The 24,319-nt window shown below is 34.7% G+C and overlaps 1 protein-coding gene across 1 annotated transcript in view; it reads left to right on the top strand.

Moving 5' to 3' along the window:
* The window catches only part of plxna4 (plexin A4), a 326,516-nt gene that overhangs the window by 254,131 nt on the left and 48,066 nt on the right, over positions 1–24,319 (top strand). The window contains exon 29 of the mRNA XM_028043958.1: positions 22,528–22,697. Coding sequence (XP_027899759.1) covers positions 22,528–22,697 — 170 coding nt within the window. The remainder of the gene's footprint in view (positions 1–22,527; positions 22,698–24,319) is intronic.

The following is a 24,319-nucleotide window of genomic DNA, read 5'->3' as shown; positions in this document are numbered from 1 at the left end:
ATGACATACTATACTATGACGTCGAAAACGTTACAAAAAAATGAAATACTATACTATGACGTCGAAAACGTCACAAAAAAATGACATACCATACTATGACGTGGAAAATGTCAAAAAAAGACAGGCAATACTATGACGTGGAAAATGTCAAAAAAGGACAGGCAATACTATGACGTGGAAAATGTCAAAAAAGGACAGGCAATACTATGACGTGGAAAATGTCCAAAAAAACGACATGCCATACTATGACGTGGAAAATGTCAAAAAAAGACAGGCAATACTATGACGTGGAAAATGTCAAAAAAGGACAGGCAATACTATGACGTGGAAAATGTCCAAAAAAACGACATGCTATACTATGATGTGGAAAATATCCAAAAAAACGACATTCTATACTATGACGTCGAAAATGTCCAAAAAACGACATTCTATACTATGACGTGGAATATGTCCAAAAAAGCAACATGCTATATATGACGTGGAAAATGTCCAAAAAAACGACATGCCATACTATGACGTCGAAAATGTCCAAAAAAACGACATTCTATACTATGACGTGGAATATGTCCAAAAAAGCGACATGCTATATATGACGTGGAAAATGTCCAAGAAAACGACATGCCATACTATGACGTCGCAAATGTCAAAAAAACGACATGCCATACTATGACGTCGCAAATGTCCAAAAAAGTGACATAGTATACTATGACGTCGAAAATGTCAGAAAAAAGACATAGTATACTATGACGTCAAAAATGTCCAAAAAAATGACATACCATACTATGACGTCGAAAATGTCCAAAAAATGACATACTATACTATGACGTCGAAAACGTTACAAAAAAATGAAATACTATACTATGACGTCGAAAACGTCACAAAAAAGACATGCAATACTATGACGTCGAAAACGTCAAAAAAACGACATGCAATACTATGACGTCGAAAATGTCAAAAAAACGACATGCTATACTATGATGTCGAAAATGTCCAAAAAAAACGACATTCTATACTATGACGTGGAAAATGTCCAAAAAAACGACATGCAATACTATGACATGGAAAATGTCCAAAAAAATGACATGCCATACTATGACGTCAAAAATGTCCAAATAAAAGACATGCCATACTATGACGTGGAAAATGTCAAAAAAAGGACAGGCAATACTATGACGTGGAAAATGTCAAAAAAAGGACATGCTATACTATGATGTGGAAAATATCCAAAAAAACGACATTCTATACTATGACGTCGAAAATGTCCAAAAAACGACATGCTATACTATGACGTCGAAAATGTCAAAAAAACGACATGCTATACTATGACGTCGAAAATGTCCAAAAAAACGACATCCAATAGTATGACGTCGAAAACGTTACAAAAAAATGAAATACTATACTATGATGTCAAAAATGTCCAAAAAAACGACATTCTATACTATGACGTAGAAAATGTCCAAAAAAACGACATGTATATATGACGTGGAAAATGTCCAAAAAAACGACATGCTATACTATGATGTCGAAAATGTCCAAAAAAACGACATTCTATACTATGACGTCGAAAATGTCAAAAAAAACGACATGCTATACTATGACGTCGAAAATGTCCAAAAAAACGACATCCAATAGTATGACGTCGAAAACGTTACAAAAAAATGAAATACTATACTATGATGTCAAAAATGTCCAAAAAAACGACATTCTATACTATGACGTAGAAAATGTCCAAAAAAACGACATGTATATATGACGTGGAAAATGTCCAAAAAAACGACATGCTATACTATGATGTCGAAAATGTCCAAAAAAACGACATTCTATACTATGACGTGGAAAATGTCCAAAAAAACGACATGCCATACTATGATGTGGAAAATGTCAAAAAAAGGACATGCTATACTATGATGTGGAAAATATCCAAAAAAACGACATTCTATACTATGACGTCGAAAATGTCCAAAAAACGACATGCTATACTATGACGTCGAAAATGTCAAAAAAACGACATGCTATACTATGAGGTCGAAAATGTCCAAAAAAACGACATCCAATAGTATGACGTCGAAAATGTCAGAAAAAAGACATAGTATACTATGACGTCGAAAATGTCCAAAAAATGACATACTATACTATGACGTCGAAAACGTTACAAAAAAATGAAATACTATACTATGACGTCGAAAACGTCACAAAAAAATGACATGCAATACTATGACGTCGAAAATGTCAAAATAACGACATGCTATACTATGATGTCGAAAATGTCCAAAAAAACGACATTCTATACTATGACGTGGAAAATATCCAAAAAAACGACATGCTATACTATGACGTCGAAAATGTCAAAAAAACGACATGCTATATACTATGACGTGGAAAATGTCAAAAAAACGACATGCAATACTATGACGTCGAAAATGTCAAAAAAAACGACATGCCATACTATGACGTCGAAAATGTCCAAAAAAACGACATTCTATACTATGACGTGGAAAATGTCCAAAAAAACGACATGCCATACTATGACGTGGAAAATGTCAAAAAAAGGACAGGCAATACTATGACGTGGAAAATGTCAAAAAAAGGACAGGCAATACTATGACGTCGAAAATGTCCAAAAAAACGACATGCTATACTATGATGTGGACAATATCCAAAAAAACGACATTCTATACTATGACGTGGAATATGTCCAAAAAAGCGACATGCTATATATGACGTGGAAAATGTCCAAAAAAACGACATGCCATACTATGACGTCGAAAATGTCCAAAAAAACGACATTCTATACTATGACGTGGAATATGTCCAAAAAAGCGACATGCTATATATGACGTGGAAAATGTCCAAGAAAACGACATGCCATACTATGACGTCGCAAATGTGAAAAAAACGACATGCCATACTATGACGTCGAAAATGTCCAAAAAAGTGACATAGTATACTATGACGTCGAAAATGTCAGAAAAAAGACATAGTATACTATGACGTCAAAAATGTCCAAAAAAATGACATACCATACTATGACGTCGAAAATGTCCAAAAAATGACATACCATACTATGACGTCGAAAACGTTACAAAAAAATGAAATACTATACTATGACGTCGAAAACGTCACAAAAAAGACATGCAATACTATGACGTCGAAAATGTCAAAAAAACGACATTCTATACTATGACGTCGAAAACGTTACAAAAAAATGAAATACTATACTATGACGTCGAAAACGTCACAAAAAAATGACATACCATACTATGATGTCGAAAATGTCCAAGAAAACGACATGCTATACTATGACGTCGAAAATGTCCAAGAAAACGACATGCCATACTATGACGTGGAAAATGTCAAAAAAAGACAGGCAATACTATGACGTGGAAAATGTCAAAAAAAGGACATGCTATACTATGATGTGGAAAATATCCAAAAAAACGACATTCTATACTATGACGTCGAAAATGTCCAAAAAACGACAGGCTATACTATGACGTCGAAAATGTCAAAAAAACGACATGCTATACTATGACGTCGAAAATGTCAGAAAAAAGACATAGTATACTATGACGTCAAAAATGTCCAAAAAAATGACATACCATACTATGACGTCGAAAATGTCCAAAAAATGACATACTATACTATGACGTCGAAAACGTTACAAAAAAATGAAATACTATACTATGACGTCGAAAACGTCACAAAAAAATGACATGCAATACTATGACGTCGAAAACGTCAAAATAACGACATGCAATACTATGACGTCGAAAATGTCAAAAAAATGACATGCTATACTATGATGTCGAAAATGTCCAAAAAAACGACATTCTATAATACTATGACGTGGAAAATGTCCAAAAAAACGACATGCCATACTATGACGTGGAAAATGTCAAAAAAAGGACAGGCAATACTATGACGTCGAAAATGTCCAAAAAAAACGACATGCTATACTATGATGTGGAAAATATCCAAAAAAACGACATTCTATACTATGACGTCGAAAATGTCCAAAAAACGACATGCTATACTATGATGTCGAAAATGTCCAAAAAAAACGACATGTATATATGACGTGGAAAATGTCCAAAAAAACGACATGCTATACTATGACGTCGAAAATGTCAAAAAAACGACATGCTATATACTATGACGTGGAAAATATCCAAAAAAACGACATGCTATACTATGACGTCGAAAATGTCCAAAAAAACGACATGCCATACTATGACGTCAAAAATGTCCAAAAAAATGACATACCATACTATGACGTCGAAAATGTCCAAAAAATGACATACTATACTATGACGTCGAAAACGTTACAAAAAAATGAAATACTATACTATGACGTCGAAAACGTCACAAAAAAATGACATGCAATACTATGACGTCGAAAATGTCAAAATAACGACATGCAATACTATGACGTCGAAAATGTCAAAAAAACGACATGCTATACTATGATGTCGAAAATGTCCAAAAAAACGACATTCTATACCATGACGTGGAAAATGTCCAAAAAAACGACATGTATATATGACGTGGAAAATGTCCAAAAAAACGACATGCTATACTATGACGTCGAAAATGTCAAAAAAACGACATGCTATATACTATGACGTAGAAAATATCCAAGAAAACGACATGCCATACTATGACGTCGCAAATGTCAAAAAAACGACATGCCATACTATGACGTCGCAAATGTCCAAAAAAGTGACATAGTATACTATGACGTCGAAAATGTCAGAAAAAAGACATAGTATACTATGACGTCAAAAATGTCCAAAAAAATGACATACCATACTATGACGTCGAAAATGTCCAAAAAATGACATACTATACTATGACGTCGAAAACGTTACAAAAAAATGAAATACTATACTATGACGTCGAAAACGTCACAAAAAAGACATGCAATACTATGACGTCGAAAACGTCAAAAAAACGACATGCAATACTATGACGTCGAAAATGTCAAAAAAACGACATGCTATACTATGATGTCGAAAATGTCCAAAAAAACGACATTCTATACTATGACGTGGAAAATGTCCAAAAAAACGACATGCAATACTATGACATGGAAAATGTCCAAAAAAATGACATGCCATACTATGACGTCAAAAATGTCCAAATAAAAGACATGCCATACTATGACGTGGAAAATGTCAAAAAAAGGACAGGCAATACTATGACGTGGAAAATGTCAAAAAAAGGACATGCTATACTATGATGTGGAAAATATCCAAAAAAACGACATTCTATACTATGACGTCGAAAATGTCCAAAAAACGACATGCTATACTATGACGTCGAAAATGTCAAAAAAAACGACATGCTATACTATGACGTCGAAAATGTCCAAAAAAAACGACATCCAATAGTATGACGTCGAAAACGTTACAAAAAAATGAAATACTATACTATGATGTCAAAAATGTCCAAAAAAACGACATTCTATACTATGACGTAGAAAATGTCCAAAAAAACGACATGTATATATGACGTGGAAAATGTCCAAAAAAACGACATGCTATACTATGATGTCGAAAATGTCCAAAAAAACGACATTCTATACTATGACGTCGAAAATGTCAAAAAAACGACATGCTATACTATGACGTCGAAAATGTCCAAAAAAACGACATCCAATAGTATGACGTCGAAAACGTTACAAAAAAATGAAATACTATACTATGATGTCAAAAATGTCCAAAAAAACGACATTCTATACTATGACGTAGAAAATGTCCAAAAAAACGACATGTATATATGACGTGGAAAATGTCCAAAAAAACGACATGCTATACTATGATGTCGAAAATGTCCAAAAAAACGACATTCTATACTATGACGTGGAAAATGTCCAAAAAAACGACATGCCATACTATGATGTGGAAAATGTCAAAAAAAGGACATGCTATACTATGATGTGGAAAATATCCAAAAAAACGACATTCTATACTATGACGTCGAAAATGTCCAAAAAACGACATGCTATACTATGACGTCGAAAATGTCAAAAAAACGACATGCTATACTATGAGGTCGAAAATGTCCAAAAAAACGACATCCAATAGTATGACGTCGAAAATGTCAGAAAAAAGACATAGTATACTATGACGTCGAAAATGTCCAAAAAATGACATACTATACTATGACGTCGAAAACGTTACAAAAAAATGAAATACTATACTATGACGTCGAAAACGTCACAAAAAAATGACATGCAATACTATGACGTCGAAAATGTCAAAATAACGACATGCTATACTATGATGTCGAAAATGTCCAAAAAAACTACATTCTATACTATGACGTGGAAAATATCCAAAAAAACGACATGCTATACTATGACGTCGAAAATGTCAAAAAAACGACATGCTATATACTATGACGTGGAAAATGTCAAAAAAACGACATGCAATACTATGACGTCGAAAATGTCAAAAAAACGACATGCCATACTATGACGTCGAAAATGTCCAAAAAAACGACATTCTATACTATGACGTGGAAAATGTCCAAAAAAACGACATGCCATACTATGACGTGGAAAATGTCAAAAAAAGGACAGGCAATACTATGACGTGGAAAATGTCAAAAAAAGGACAGGCAATACTATGACGTCGAAAATGTCCAAAAAAACGACATGCTATACTATGATGTGGACAATATCCAAAAAAACGACATTCTATACTATGACGTGGAATATGTCCAAAAAAGCGACATGCTATATATGACGTGGAAAATGTCCAAAAAAACGACATGCCATACTATGACGTCGAAAATGTCCAAAAAAACGACATTCTATACTATGACGTGGAATATGTCCAAAAAAGCGACATGCTATATATGACGTGGAAAATGTCCAAGAAAACGACATGCCATACTATGACGTCGCAAATGTGAAAAAAACGACATGCCATACTATGACGTCGAAAATGTCCAAAAAAGTGACATAGTATACTATGACGTCGAAAATGTCAGAAAAAAGACATAGTATACTATGACGTCAAAAATGTCCAAAAAAATGACATACCATACTATGACGTCGAAAATGTCCAAAAAATGACATACCATACTATGACGTCGAAAACGTTACAAAAAAATGAAATACTATACTATGACGTCGAAAACGTCACAAAAAAGACATGCAATACTATGACGTCGAAAATGTCAAAAAAAACGACATTCTATACTATGACGTCGAAAACGTTACAAAAAAATGAAATACTATACTATGACGTCGAAAACGTCACAAAAAAATGACATACCATACTATGATGTCGAAAATGTCCAAGAAAACGACATGCTATACTATGACGTCGAAAATGTCCAAGAAAACGACATGCCATACTATGACGTGGAAAATGTCAAAAAAAGACAGGCAATACTATGACGTGGAAAATGTCAAAAAAAGGACATGCTATACTATGATGTGGAAAATATCCAAAAAAACGACATTCTATACTATGACGTCGAAAATGTCCAAAAAACGACAGGCTATACTATGACGTCGAAAATGTCAAAAAAACGACATGCTATACTATGACGTCGAAAATGTCAGAAAAAAGACATAGTATACTATGACGTCAAAAATGTCCAAAAAAATGACATACCATACTATGACGTCGAAAATGTCCAAAAAATGACATACTATACTATGACGTCGAAAACGTTACAAAAAAATGAAATACTATACTATGACGTCGAAAACGTCACAAAAAAATGACATGCAATACTATGACGTCGAAAACGTCAAAATAACGACATGCAATACTATGACGTCGAAAATGTCAAAAAAATGACATGCTATACTATGATGTCGAAAATGTCCAAAAAAACGACATTCTATAATACTATGACGTGGAAAATGTCCAAAAAAACGACATGCCATACTATGACGTGGAAAATGTCAAAAAAAGGACAGGCAATACTATGACGTCGAAAATGTCCAAAAAAACGACATGCTATACTATGATGTGGAAAATATCCAAAAAAACGACATTCTATACTATGACGTCGAAAATGTCCAAAAAACGACATGCTATACTATGATGTCGAAAATGTCCAAAAAAACGACATGTATATATGACGTGGAAAATGTCCAAAAAAACGACATGCTATACTATGACGTCGAAAATGTCAAAAAAACGACATGCTATATACTATGACGTGGAAAATATCCAAAAAAACGACATGCTATACTATGACGTCGAAAATGTCCAAAAAAAACGACATGCCATACTATGACGTCAAAAATGTCCAAAAAAATGACATACCATACTATGACGTCGAAAATGTCCAAAAAATGACATACTATACTATGACGTCGAAAACGTTACAAAAAAATGAAATACTATACTATGACGTCGAAAACGTCACAAAAAAATGACATGCAATACTATGACGTCGAAAATGTCAAAATAACGACATGCAATACTATGACGTCGAAAATGTCAAAAAAACGACATGCTATACTATGATGTCGAAAATGTCCAAAAAAACGACATTCTATACCATGACGTGGAAAATGTCCAAAAAAACGACATGTATATATGACGTGGAAAATGTCCAAAAAAACGACATGCTATACTATGACGTCGAAAATGTCAAAAAAACGACATGCTATATACTATGACGTAGAAAATATCCAAAAAAACGACATGCTATACTATGACGTCGAAAATGTCCAAAAAAACGACATGCCATACTATGATGTCGCAAATGTCAAAAAAACGACATGCTATATACTATGACGTGGAAAATGTCCAAAAAAACGACATGCTATACTATGACGTCGAAAATGTCCAAAAAAACGACATGCCATACTATGACGTCGCAAATGTCAAAAAACGACATGCCACAGCATGTCGTTTTTTTGACATTTTCGACGTCGAAAATGTCCAAAAAAACGACATTCTATACTATGACGTGGAATATGTCCAAAAAAACGACATGCTATATATGACGTGGAAAATGTCCAAAAAAACGACATGCCATACTATGACGTCGCAAATGTCAAAAAACGACATGCCATACTATGACGTCGAAAATGTCCAAAAAAGTGACATAGTATACTATGACGTCGAAAATGTCAGAAAAAAGACATAGTATACTATGACGTCAAAAATGTCCAAAAAAATGACATACCATACTATGATGTCGAAAATGTCCAAAAAAATGACATACTATACTATGACGTCGAAAACGTTACAAAAAAATGAAATACTATACTATGACGTCGAAAACGTCACAAAAAATGACATACCATACTATGATGTCGAAAATGTCCAAGAAAACGACATGCTATACTATGACGTCGAAAATGTCCAAGAAAACGACATGCTATACTATGACGTCGAAAATGTCCAAAAAATGACATACTATACTATGACGTCGAAAACGTTACAAAAAAATGAAATACTATACTATGACGTCGAAAACGTCACAAAAAAATGACATACCATACTATGATGTCGAAAATGTCCAAGAAAACGACATGCTATACTATGACGTCGAAAATGTCCAAGAAAACGACATGCTATACTATGACGTCGAAAATGTCAAAGAAACGACATGCTATACTAATGACGTCAAAAATGTCCAAAAAAACGACATGCTATATATGACGTGGAAATTGTCCAAGAAAACGACATGCCATACTATGACGTCGCAAATGTCAAAAAAACGACATGCCATACTATGACGTCGAAAATGTCCAAAAAAGTGACATAGTATACTATGACGTCGAAAATGTCAGAAAAAAGACATAGTGTACTATGACGTCAAAAATGTCCAAAAAAATGACATACCATACTATGACGTCGAAAATGTCCAAAAAATGAAATACTATACTATGACGTCGAAAACGTCACAAAAAAGACATACTATACTATGACGTCGAAAACGTTACAAAAAAATGAAATACTATACTATGACGTCGAAAACGTCACAAAAAAATGACATACCATACTATGACGTGGAAAATGTCAAAAAAAGACAGGCAATACTATGACGTGGAAAATGTCAAAAAAGGACAGGCAATACTATGACGTGGAAAATGTCAAAAAAGGACAGGCAATACTATGACGTGGAAAATGTCCAAAAAAACGACATGCCATACTATGACGTGGAAAATGTCAAAAAAAGACAGGCAATACTATGACGTGGAAAATGTCAAAAAAGGACAGGCAATACTATGACGTGGAAAATATCCAAAAAAACGACATTCTATACTATGACGTCGAAAATGTCCAAAAAACGACATGCTATACTATGACGTCGAAAATGTCAAAAAAACGACATGCTATACTATGACGTCGAAAATGTCCAAAAAAAACGACATTCTATACTATGACGTGGAATATGTCCAAAAAAGCAACATGCTATATATGACGTGGAAAATGTCCAAAAAAACGACATGCCATACTATGACGTCGAAAATGTCCAAAAAAACGACATTCTATACTATGACGTGGAATATGTCCAAAAAAGCGACATGCTATATATGACGTGGAAAATGTCCAAGAAAACGACATGCCATACTATGACGTCGCAAATGTCAAAAAAACGACATGCCATACTATGACGTCGAAAATGTCCAAAAAAGTGACATAGTATACTATGACGTCGAAAATGTCAGAAAAAAGACATAGTATACTATGACGTCAAAAATGTCCAAAAAAATGACATACCATACTATGACGTCGAAAATGTCCAAAAAATGACATACTATACTATGACGTCGAAAACGTTACAAAAAAATGAAATACTATACTATGACGTCGAAAACGTCACAAAAAAGACATGCAATACTATGACGTCGAAAACGTCAAAAAAACGACATGCAATACTATGACGTCGAAAATGTCAAAAAACGACATGCTATACTATGATGTCGAAAATGTCCAAAAAAACGACATTCTATACTATGACGTGGAAAATGTCCAAAAAAACGACATGCAATACTATGACATGGAAAATGTCCAAAAAAATGACATGCCATACTATGACGTCAAAAATGTCCAAATAAAAGACATGCCATACTATGACGTGGAAAATGTCAAAAAAAGGACAGGCAATACTATGACGTGGAAAATGTCAAAAAAAGGACATGCTATACTATGATGTGGAAAATATCCAAAAAAACGACATTCTATACTATGACGTCGAAAATGTCCAAAAAACGACATGCTATACTATGACGTCGAAAATGTCAAAAAAACGACATGCTATACTATGACGTCGAAAATGTCCAAAAAAACGACATCCAATAGTATGACGTCGAAAACGTTACAAAAAAATGAAATACTATACTATGATGTCAAAAATGTCCAAAAAAAACGACATTCTATACTATGACGTAGAAAATGTCCAAAAAACGACATGTATATATGACGTGGAAAATGTCCAAAAAAACGACATGCTATACTATGATGTCGAAAATGTCCAAAAAAACGACATTCTATACTATGACGTGGAAAATGTCCAAAAAAACGACATGCCATACTATGACGTGGAAAATGTCAAAAAAAGGACATGCTATACTATGATGTGGAAAATATCCAAAAAAACGACATTCTATACTATGACGTCGAAAATGTCCAAAAAACGACATGCTATACTATGACGTCGAAAATGTCAAAAAAACGACATGCTATACTATGAGGTCGAAAATGTCCAAAAAAACGACATCCAATAGTATGACGTCGAAAATGTCGAAAAAAGGACAGGCAATACTATGACGTCGAAAATGTCCAAAAAAACGACATGCTATACTATGATGTGGAAAATATCCAAAAAAACGACATTCTATACTATGACGTCGAAAATGTCAAAAAAACGACATGCTATATACTATGACGTGGAAAATGTCCAAAAAAACGACATGCTATACTATGACGTCGAAAACGTTACAAAAAAATGAAATACTATACTATGACGTCGAAAACGTCACAAAAAAATGACATACCATACTATGACGTGGAAAATGTCAAAAAAAGACAGGCAATACTATGACGTGGAAAATGTCAAAAAAGGACAGGCAATACTATGACGTGGAAAATGTCAAAAAAGGACAGGCAATACTATGACGTGGAAAATGTCCAAAAAAACGACATGCCATACTATGACGTGGAAAATGTCAAAAAAAGACAGGCAATACTATGACGTGGAAAATGTCAAAAAAGGACAGGCAATACTATGACGTGGAAAATGTCCAAAAAAACGACATGCTATACTATGATGTGGAAAATATCCAAAAAAACGACATTCTATACTATGACGTCGAAAATGTCCAAAAAACGACATGCTATACTATGACGTCGAAAATGTCAAAAAAACGACATGCTATACTATGACGTCGAAAATGTCCAAAAAAACGACATTCTATACTATGACGTGGAATATGTCCAAAAAAGCAACATGCTATATATGACGTGGAAAATGTCCAAAAAAACGACATGCCATACTATGACGTCGAAAATGTCCAAAAAAACGACATTCTATACTATGACGTGGAATATGTCCAAAAAAGCGACATGCTATATATGACGTGGAAAATGTCCAAGAAAACGACATGCCATACTATGACGTCGCAAATGTCAAAAAAACGACATGCCATACTATGACGTCGAAAATGTCCAAAAAAGTGACATAGTATACTATGACGTCGAAAATGTCAGAAAAAAGACATAGTATACTATGACGTCAAAAATGTCCAAAAAAATGACATACCATACTATGACGTCGAAAATGTCCAAAAAATGACATACTATACTATGACGTCGAAAACGTTACAAAAAAATGAAATACTATACTATGACGTCGAAAACGTCACAAAAAAGACATGCAATACTATGACGTCGAAAACGTCAAAAAACGACATGCAATACTATGACGTCGAAAATGTCAAAAAAACGACATGCTATACTATGATGTCGAAAATGTCCAAAAAAACGACATTCTATACTATGACGTGGAAAATGTCCAAAAAAACGACATGCAATACTATGACATGGAAAATGTCCAAAAAAATGACATGCCATACTATGACGTCAAAAATGTCCAAATAAAAGACATGCCATACTATGACGTGGAAAATGTCAAAAAAAGGACAGGCAATACTATGACGTGGAAAATGTCAAAAAAAGGACATGCTATACTATGATGTGGAAAATATCCAAAAAAACGACATTCTATACTATGACGTCGAAAATGTCCAAAAAACGACATGCTATACTATGACGTCGAAAATGTCAAAAAAACGACATGCTATACTATGACGTCGAAAATGTCCAAAAAAACGACATCCAATAGTATGACGTCGAAAACGTTACAAAAAAATGAAATACTATACTATGATGTCAAAAATGTCCAAAAAAACGACATTCTATACTATGACGTAGAAAATGTCCAAAAAAACGACATGTATATATGACGTGGAAAATGTCCAAAAAAACGACATGCTATACTATGATGTCGAAAATGTCCAAAAAAACGACATTCTATACTATGACGTCGAAAATGTCAAAAAAACGACATGCTATACTATGACGTCGAAAATGTCCAAAAAAACGACATCCAATAGTATGACGTCGAAAACGTTACAAAAAAATGAAATACTATACTATGATGTCAAAAATGTCCAAAAAAACGACATTCTATACTATGACGTAGAAAATGTCCAAAAAAACGACATGTATATATGACGTGGAAAATGTCCAAAAAAACGACATGCTATACTATGATGTCGAAAATGTCCAAAAAAACGACATTCTATACTATGACGTGGAAAATGTCCAAAAAAACGACATGCCATACTATGATGTGGAAAATGTCAAAAAAGGACATGCTATACTATGATGTGGAAAATATCCAAAAAAACGACATTCTATACTATGACGTCGAAAATGTCCAAAAACGACATGCTATACTATGACGTCGAAAATGTCAAAAAAACGACATGCTATACTATGAGGTCGAAAATGTCCAAAAAAACGACATCCAATAGTATGACGTCGAAAATGTCAGAAAAAAGACATAGTATACTATGACGTCGAAAATGTCCAAAAAATGACATACTATACTATGACGTCGAAAACGTTACAAAAAAATGAAATACTATACTATGACGTCGAAAACGTCACAAAAAAATGACATGCAATACTATGACGTCGAAAATGTCAAAATAACGACATGCTATACTATGATGTCGAAAATGTCCAAAAAAACGACATTCTATACTATGACGTGGAAAATATCCAAAAAAAACGACATGCTATACTATGACGTCGAAAATGTCAAAAAAAACGACATGCTATATACTATGACGTGGAAAATGTCAAAAAAACGACATGCAATACTATGACGTCGAAAATGTCAAAAAAACGACATGCCATACTATGACGTCGAAAATGTCCAAAAAAACGACATTCTATACTATGACGTGGAAAATGTCCAAAAAAACGACATGCCATACTATGACGTGGAAAATGTCAAAAAAAGGACAGGCAATACTATGACGTGGAAAATGTCAAAAAAAGGACAGGCAATACTATGACGTCGAAAATGTCCAAAAAAACGACATGCTATACTATGATGTGGACAATATCCAAAAAAACGACATTCTATACTATGACGTGGAATATGTCCAAAAAAGCGACATGCTATATATGACGTGGAAAATGTCCAAAAAAACGACATGCCATACTATGACGTCGAAAATGTCCAAAAAAACGACATTCTATACTATGACGTGGAATATGTCCAAAAAAGCGACATGCTATATATGACGTGGAAAATGTCCAAGAAAACGACATGCCATACTATGACGTCGCAAATGTGAAAAAAACGACATGCCATACTATGACGTCGAAAATGTCCAAAAAAGTGACATAGTATACTATGACGTCGAAAATGTCAGAAAAAAGACATAGTATACTATGACGTCAAAAATGTCCAAAAAAATGACATACCATACTATGACGTCGAAAATGTCCAAAAAATGACATACCATACTATGACGTCGAAAACGTTACAAAAAATGAAATACTATACTATGACGTCGAAAACGTCACAAAAAAGACATGCAATACTATGACGTCGAAAATGTCAAAAAAACGACATTCTATACTATGACGTCGAAAACGTTACAAAAAAATGAAATACTATACTATGACGTCGAAAACGTCACAAAAAAATGACATACCATACTATGATGTCGAAAATGTCCAAGAAAACGACATGCTATACTATGACGTCGAAAATGTCCAAGAAAACGACATGCCATACTATGACGTGGAAAATGTCAAAAAAAGACAGGCAATACTATGACGTGGAAAATGTCAAAAAAAGGACATGCTATACTATGATGTGGAAAATATCCAAAAAAACGACATTCTATACTATGACGTCGAAAATGTCCAAAAAACGACAGGCTATACTATGACGTCGAAAATGTCAAAAAAACGACATGCTATACTATGACGTCGAAAATGTCAGAAAAAAGACATAGTATACTATGACGTCAAAAATGTCCAAAAAAATGACATACCATACTATGACGTCGAAAATGTCCAAAAAATGACATACTATACTATGACGTCGAAAACGTTACAAAAAAATGAAATACTATACTATGACGTCGAAAACGTCACAAAAAAATGACATGCAATACTATGACGTCGAAAACGTCAAAATAACGACATGCAATACTATGACGTCGAAAATGTCAAAAAAATGACATGCTATACTATGATGTCGAAAATGTCCAAAAAAACGACATTCTATAATACTATGACGTGGAAAATGTCCAAAAAAACGACATGCCATACTATGACGTGGAAAATGTCAAAAAAAGGACAGGCAATACTATGACGTCGAAAATGTCCAAAAAAACGACATGCTATACTATGATGTGGAAAATATCCAAAAAAACGACATTCTATACTATGACGTCGAAAATGTCCAAAAAACGACATGCTATACTATGATGTCGAAAATGTCCAAAAAAACGACATGTATATATGACGTGGAAAATGTCCAAAAAAACGACATGCTATACTATGACGTCGAAAATGTCAAAAAAACGACATGCTATATACTATGACGTGGAAAATATCCAAAAAAACGACATGCTATACTATGACGTCGAAAATGTCCAAAAAAACGACATGCCATACTATGACGTCAAAAATGTCCAAAAAAATGACATACCATACTATGACGTCGAAAATGTCCAAAAAATGACATACTATACTATGACGTCGAAAACGTTACAAAAAAATGAAAATACTATACTATGACGTCGAAAACGTCACAAAAAAATGACATGCAATACTATGACGTCGAAAATGTCAAAATAACGACATGCAATACTATGACGTCGAAAATGTCAAAAAAACGACATGCTATACTATGATGTCGAAAATGTCCAAAAAAACGACATTCTATACCATGACGTGGAAAATGTCCAAAAAAACGACATGTATATATGACGTGGAAAATGTCCAAAAAAACGACATGCTATACTATGACGTCGAAAATGTCAAAAAAACGACATGCTATATACTATGACGTAGAAAATATCCAAAAAAACGACATGCTATACTATGACGTCGAAAATGTCCAAAAAAACGACATGCCATACTATGATGTCGCAAATGTCAAAAAAACGACATGCTATATACTATGACGTGGAAAATGTCCAAAAAAACGACATGCTATACTATGACGTCGAAAATGTCCAAAAAAACGACATGCCATACTATGACGTCGCAAATGTCAAAAAACGACATGCCACAGCATGTCGTTTTTTTGACATTTTCGACGTCGAAAATGTCCAAAAAAACGACATTCTATACTATGACGTGGAATATGTCCAAAAAAACGACATGCTATATATGACGTGGAAAATGTCCAAAAAAACGACATGCCATACTATGACGTCGCAAATGTCAAAAAACGACATGCCATACTATGACGTCGAAAATGTCCAAAAAAGTGACATAGTATACTATGACGTCGAAAATGTCAGAAAAAAGACATAGTATACTATGACGTCAAAAATGTCCAAAAAAATGACATACCATACTATGATGTCGAAAATGTCCAAAAAAATGACATACTATACTATGACGTCGAAAACGTTTCAAAAAAATGAAATACTATACTATGACGTCGAAAACGTCACAAAAAAATGACATACCATACTATGATGTCGAAAATGTCCAAGAAAACGACATGCTATACTATGACGTCGAAAATGTCCAAGAAAACGACATGCTATACTATGACGTCGAAAATGTCCAAAAAATGACATACTATACTATGACGTCGAAAACGTTACAAAAAATGAAATACTATACTATGACGTCGAAAACGTCACAAAAAAATGACATACCATACTATGATGTCGAAAATGTCCAAGAAAACGACATGCTATACTATGACGTCGAAAATGTCCAAGAAAACGACATGCTATACTATGACGTCGAAAATGTCAAAGAAACGACATGCTATACTAATGACGTCAAAAATGTCCAAAAAAACGACATGCTATATATGACGTGGAAATTGTCCAAGAAAACGACATGCCATACTATGACGTCGCAAATGTCAAAAAAACGACATGCCATACTATGACGTCGAAAATGTCCAAAAAAGTGACATAGTATACTATGACGTCGAAAATGTCAGAAAAAGACATAGTGTACTATGACGTCAAAAATGTCCAAAAAAATGACATACCATACTATGACGTCGAAAATGTCCAAAAAATGAAATACTATACTATGACGTCGAAAACGTCACAAAAAAGACATGCAATACTATGACGTCGAAAATGTCAAAAAAACGACATGCTATACTATGATGTCGAAAATGTCCAAAAAAACGACATTCTATACTATGACGTGGAAAATGTCCAAAAAAATGACATGCCATACTATGACGTCAAAAATGTCCAAATAAACGACATGCCATACTATGACGTGGAAAATGTCAAAAAAAGGACAGGCAATACTATGACGTGGAAAATGTCAAAAAAAGGACATGCTATACTATGATGTGGAAAATATCCAAAAAAACGACATTCTATACTATGACGTCGAAAATGTCCAAAAAACGACATGCTATACTATGACGTCGAAAATGTCAAAAAAACGACATGCTATACTATGACGTCGAAAATGTCAAAAAAACGACATGCTATACTATGACGTCGAAAATGTCAGAAAAAAGACATAGTATACTATGACGTCGAAAATGTCCAAAAAAATGACATACCATACTATGACGTCGAAAATGTCCAAAAAATGAAATACTATACTATGACGTCGAAAACGTCACAAAAAAGACATGCAATACTATGATGTCGAAAATGTCCAAAAAAAACGACATTCTATACTATGACGTGGAAAATGTCCAAAAAAATGACATGCCATACTATGACGTCAAAAATGTCCAAATAAACGACATGCCATACTATGACGTGGAAAATGTCAAAAAAAGGACAGGCAATACTATGACGTGGAAAATGTCAAAAAAAGGACATGCTATACTATGATGTGGAAAATATCCAAAAAAACGACATTCTATACTATGACGTCGAAAATGTCCAAAAAACGACATGCTATACTATGACGTCGAAAATGTCAAAAAAACGACATGCTATACTATGACGTCGAAAATGTCAGAAAAAAGACATAGTATACTATGACGTCAAAAATGTCCAAAAAAATGACATACCATACTATGACGTCGAAAATGTCCAAAAAATGACATACTATACTATGACGTCGAAAACGTCACAAAAAAATGACATGCAATACTATGACGTCGAAAATGTCAAAAAAACGACATGCTATACTATGACGTCGAAAATGTCCAAAAAACGACATGCTATACTATGACGTGGAAAATGTCAAAAAAACGACATGCTATACTATGACGTCGAAAATGTCCAAAAAAACGACATGCTATACTAATGACGTCAAAAATGTCCAAAAAAACGACATGCCATACTATGACGTCGAAAATGTCCAAAAAAACGACATCCAATAGTATGACGTCGAAAATGTCAGAAAATAGACATAGTATACTATGACGTCAAAAATGTCCAAAAAAATGACATACCATACTATGACTTCGAAAACGTTACAAAAAAATGAAATACTATACTATGACGTCGAAAACGTCACAAAAAAATGACATGCAATACTATGACGTCGAAAATGTCAAAAAAAACGACATGCAATACTATGACGTCGAAAATGTCAAAAAAACGACATGCTATACTATGACGTCGAAAATGTCCAAAAAACGACATGCTATACTATGACGTGGAAAATGTCCAAAAAAACGACATGCTATACTATGACGTGGAAAATGTCCAAAAAAACGACATGCCATACTATGACGTCGCAAATGTCAAAAAAACGACATGCTATATACTATGACGTGGAAATCGTCCAAAAAAACGACATGCTATACTATGACGTCGAAAATGTCCAAAAAACGACATGCCATACTATGACGTCGCAAATGTCAAAAAACGACATGCATGTCGTTTTTTTGACATTTTCGACGTCAAAAATGTCCAAAAAAACGACATTCTATACTATGACGTGGAATATGTCCAAAAAAACGACATGCTATATATGACGTGGAAAATGTCCAAAAAAACGACATGCCATACTATGACGTCGAAAATGTCCAAAAAAGTGACATAGTATACTATGACGTCGTAAATGTCAGAAAAAAGACATAGTATACTATGACGTCGAAAATGTCCAAAAAAACGACATGCCATACTATGACGTCGAAAATGTCCAAAAAAATGACATGTATATATGACGTGGAAAATGTCCAAAAAAACGACATGCTATATACTATGACGTGGAAAATGTCCAAAAAAACGACATGCTATACTATGACGTGGAAAATGTCCAAAAAAACGACATGCCATACTATGACGTCGCAAATGTCAAAAAAACGACATGCTATATACTATGACGTGGAAATCGTCCAAAAAAACGACATGCTATACTATGACGTCGAAAATGTCCAAAAAAACGACATGCCATACTATGACGTCGCAAATGTCAAAAAACGACATGCATGTCGTTTTTTTGACATTTTCGACGTCAAAAATGTCCAAAAAAACGACATTCTATACTATGACGTGGAATATGTCCAAAAAAACGACATGCTATATATGACGTGGAAAATGTCCAAAAAAACGACATGCCATACTATGACGTCGAAAATGTCCAAAAAAGTGACATAGTATACTATGACGTCGTAAATGTCAGAAAAAAGACATAGTATACTATGACGTCAAAAATGTCCAAAAAAATGACATACCATACTATGATGTCGAAAATGTCCAAAAAAATGACATACTATACTATGACGTCGAAAACGTTACAAAAAAATGAAATACTATACTATGATGTCGAAAATGTCCAAAAGATGATATACCATACTATGATGTCGAAAATGTCCAAAAAATGACATACTATACTATGACGTCGAAAATGTCCAAAAAGTGACATAGTATACTATGACGTCGAAAATGTCAAAAAAGTGAGATAGTATACTATGACATCGAAAATGTCAGAAAAAAGACATAGTATACTATGATGTCGAAAATGTAAAAAAAAATGACATACTATACTATGACGTCGAAAATGTCCAAAGAAATGACATATAGTATGACGTTCAAAAAGAGCAAAAATGACTCATAGTATAGTATGACGTTCAAGAAGTGCAAAAGTGACACATAGTTTAGTATGACGCTGAAAATGAGCAAAATTAAACATAGTATAGTATGACCTCACGCACACATTAGGTATTCCCTTGCCAGTCAGAAACTTGCTGGCCTAATAAAGATGTACATGATCTTATCTTCATAGAGAAATTGTAAGCCGTTGGGAATTCTGGCTGCATTAAAATTATTGCTGCAATTGTTGGACTAACAGGATTCCCTCCTCCAACTCTCTTTTACATCTCTTGACTTTCATTTGGTCATCTGCTTCTCTCAAATTGGATTTTTATTTGCTTGCACCTGTACACACCTCATCTGCCACACTCCATGGCCTCGTTTTCTGATAGGAAACCTGCCGTTTTCATTTCCCTCCTGTGCTTCCACTTTCTCCCCTGCATCCCATCAACTTGTTCTTTACAAGAGGATTAGATTCTTTCACTCTGTGTGTCTCTCCTCTCATCTCCTCCTCCTCCTTAAAGTCGCCAACATTAAATCAAATTAGGGTCAATGGTGCAGTGTGGGAGCTAATCCGGCAGCACAAAGAGGCTTAGGAGATGCACCTCCTGTTCCAGATATTATTAAAAGTCAGCTGTGAAATAACAATTTCTTCCATCAAAGCTGCAAGCAGATTTAGGGGTCAGGTCTGCAAGATATGAGTCATATACACAAACATCGGAATGAAGGGACTAAATGAAAATACATCTCACAACTCAGAATATGATTGGAAAAAATATTAAGTTTATAGTAACATCTCATTGGACATTCTTAGTATATCATAAAACTTATAAGAAAAAAACTGTCAATCCTTAACTATGGGATTAGAGTCTACTGTACCTTAAGTATTCATGACAAACTTTGATAAACTTGGTCATAACTGGTATATAATACATGCATGGTTTTAACAAACAAAATCTCTAATACATGGCAAGCATCTACACTGCTCAAAAAAATAAAGGGAACACTTAAACAACACAATATAACTCCAAGTAAATCAAACTTCTGTGAAATCAAACTGTCCACTTAGGAAGCAACACTGATTGACAATCAATGTCACCTGCTGTTGTGCAAATGGAACTTTGTACAGAACAAAGTATTCAATGAGAATATTTCTTTCATTCAGATCTAGGATGTGTTATTTGAGTGTTCCCTTTATTTTTTTGAGCAGTGTATATTATACAATCCTTAAAATCCAGTGTCCCTTTAGAAGTTGCCTAATTACTAAATTGAGCACAATACTGTAGACATTAGGGAATAATGGTGAATGGCATCATTAAGTACAAGGATTACATGAGCTAGGGATAAAGTTGATAAAGTCTAGAGAAGAAGCAAATAAGTTCAATTTCCAATTTAATCCATGTAGAGGACACAGCAGCCATGTGGGAGAAGGTGCTTTTGCAGGAAATCAATAAATGCACCATCCATCGGATGGACACGTGGTAGATGTTACACTACACTGGACCTGCAACAAGTTGTCTCAGTTTAGGTTGGCAACTGGTAGTGCTAATTTTAATTAGGGGTATCAACAGCGTAAAAAGTGATGAAAACAATCAATTTTTTCAAATTCTATTTGTAAAATCTGCTAAACCATATAACTTTTCTTTCCTTTTCATTTGAGAACTACTTTATGAATGTAATGTGATAAATGGGAAAAAGTTCCAGGGGTAAGAATATCTTTGCTAGGAATTTCTGAAGCTTTGAATACCACATAATACATAATACATAATACATCTGTTCTCTCTGACCCACAGGGTACATTACAGAAGTTTGTTGACGACCTGTTTGAAACCATCTTCAGCACCGCCCACCGGGGAAGTGCCCTGCCACTGGCAATTAAATACATGTTTGACTTCCTGGATGAGCAGGCAGACAAACACAGCATCCACGACCCGCATGTGCGACACACATGGAAGAGCAACTGGTGAGTTCAAATCGGCAATATTACTACTTATGAACACAAAATTGTTGACACATCAGGTGTGGTTTCTTTGATAGAAAGTTGTTTGCTAATTTGTGCTGTGTGGTCTGGCTTTTTTCAAGGCCTCTTGTACATTTTGCACGTATACCATAGCAGTGTCTGTCACTGCCAAGTTCCTCCATGTGCTTCTTCTCTTCCTAATACCATTAGCCACAGGGGTGTGTAATCTTCGTTAAAGCCATTCACAAGAGGCTTAATCCAATTGGCTGCCAAGGACTCTCCATGATCATCATAGGTTACTGGGCCAAAATAATGCCCGTCACTGTGGAAATCTCCATAGTGACAAATGTGCACTTCCGGGTGCATGAGTACACCTCTAGATTAATATCCCCTTATTAATTTAGGCCACGTTGACCTCTGTGAAACCACTTTATGAAGCCTGGTTGAAGTTGAATAACCAGCCACGAACGGGAACTGAAGAGAAATGAAAAGGTGATGAAGAAGAAGTGGATGCAATGGGAGTTAAATACACTAATAACTCGTTAGCCTTCTGGCCTCTGTCAAGATCCCAGCATGCATAGCACAGAGTGAGGCTCAGAAGGGACAATTCGAGATGGAGATTGGAATTGGTTCTTGGAGGCCAAAGAGGAAGGTGTTTGCTTTTCATTTTAATTTGGTATTTCTAGTGTCATGTCATGGGATAGTTTGCGGTTTTTAAGTATTTTCTGACAGCAGAACAGGTTTTTGTAGTATTATTTTTCTTAATGGGCTCCATCTGTCATAAATTGACCAACAATCTATCATAGGAAACTGTCAAAAACTGCTGAGACTGAGCCGGTTGTAGTTGCTTGAATGTGCATCTGCCTGCACCTTCTGCGTGAATATGCATAAGTTTAAACTGGAATATTAGCTGTGACAAAGGCCAAGAGTAGAGAATAATGATGCAAGCATTCTCCTCCAAGCTGAGCCCCCATCCCATAAGTCCCCCATTCTCATTGTCATCATACACACCATCTAACCTCAGCTGCAGTGAAAGCTTTGCACCTCAATGCAACCCCCAAAGTCCCATTTACCCCCGTCCCCACCCGCCAAGTATCACAGTATTAGCCCTGCCCTTAATTATTCCCCCGCCTACCATTTGCCTCCTATTCTCATTTTCACGTGGTTCTTAATGGTGTTACTATGACGTAGGTTTCAAATAACATGGTCTACACTGAAAATCTGAATGTTTCTTCAGTTTATTCTGCAAGCTGTCAAAAGTGAAATTCATTCCAGTTTACCTTTGCTTTTGTTAAAGTTTCAGACACTCTGAACCAACTTGCATACTTTTATTTTCTACAGAAGCTTTAAATAACATAAATGCTCACTCGTTTTCTTCTGCATTGTGTTGAGTTCAGCTGTGGATTTATTTTTGCAATAAGTCTCTACATAGTTGAATCACTGGCTCTAGGAGCCTCTCCAGATGGTATCCTTTGGATTAATGGCAGCGTGTCGGCGTCTGCTCACATCTCTCTCTTCTGTTTTTTGCCTGCCTGTCGATTGCCACAGTGTGTTTTTCGTGTAGAGGAGATAGAAGGAAATTTAATTACTGTGCAGAACTGTCACATAGATGTGGATCATCTGTC

The sequence above is a fragment of the Xiphophorus couchianus genome, chromosome 17 (genome assembly GCF_001444195.1).
Source record: "Xiphophorus couchianus chromosome 17, X_couchianus-1.0, whole genome shotgun sequence".
Lineage (NCBI taxonomy): Eukaryota > Metazoa > Chordata > Actinopteri > Cyprinodontiformes > Poeciliidae > Xiphophorus > Xiphophorus couchianus.
The sequence above is the reverse complement of the archived record's forward strand: the minus strand, read 5'-3'. Positions and strand labels throughout refer to the sequence as shown.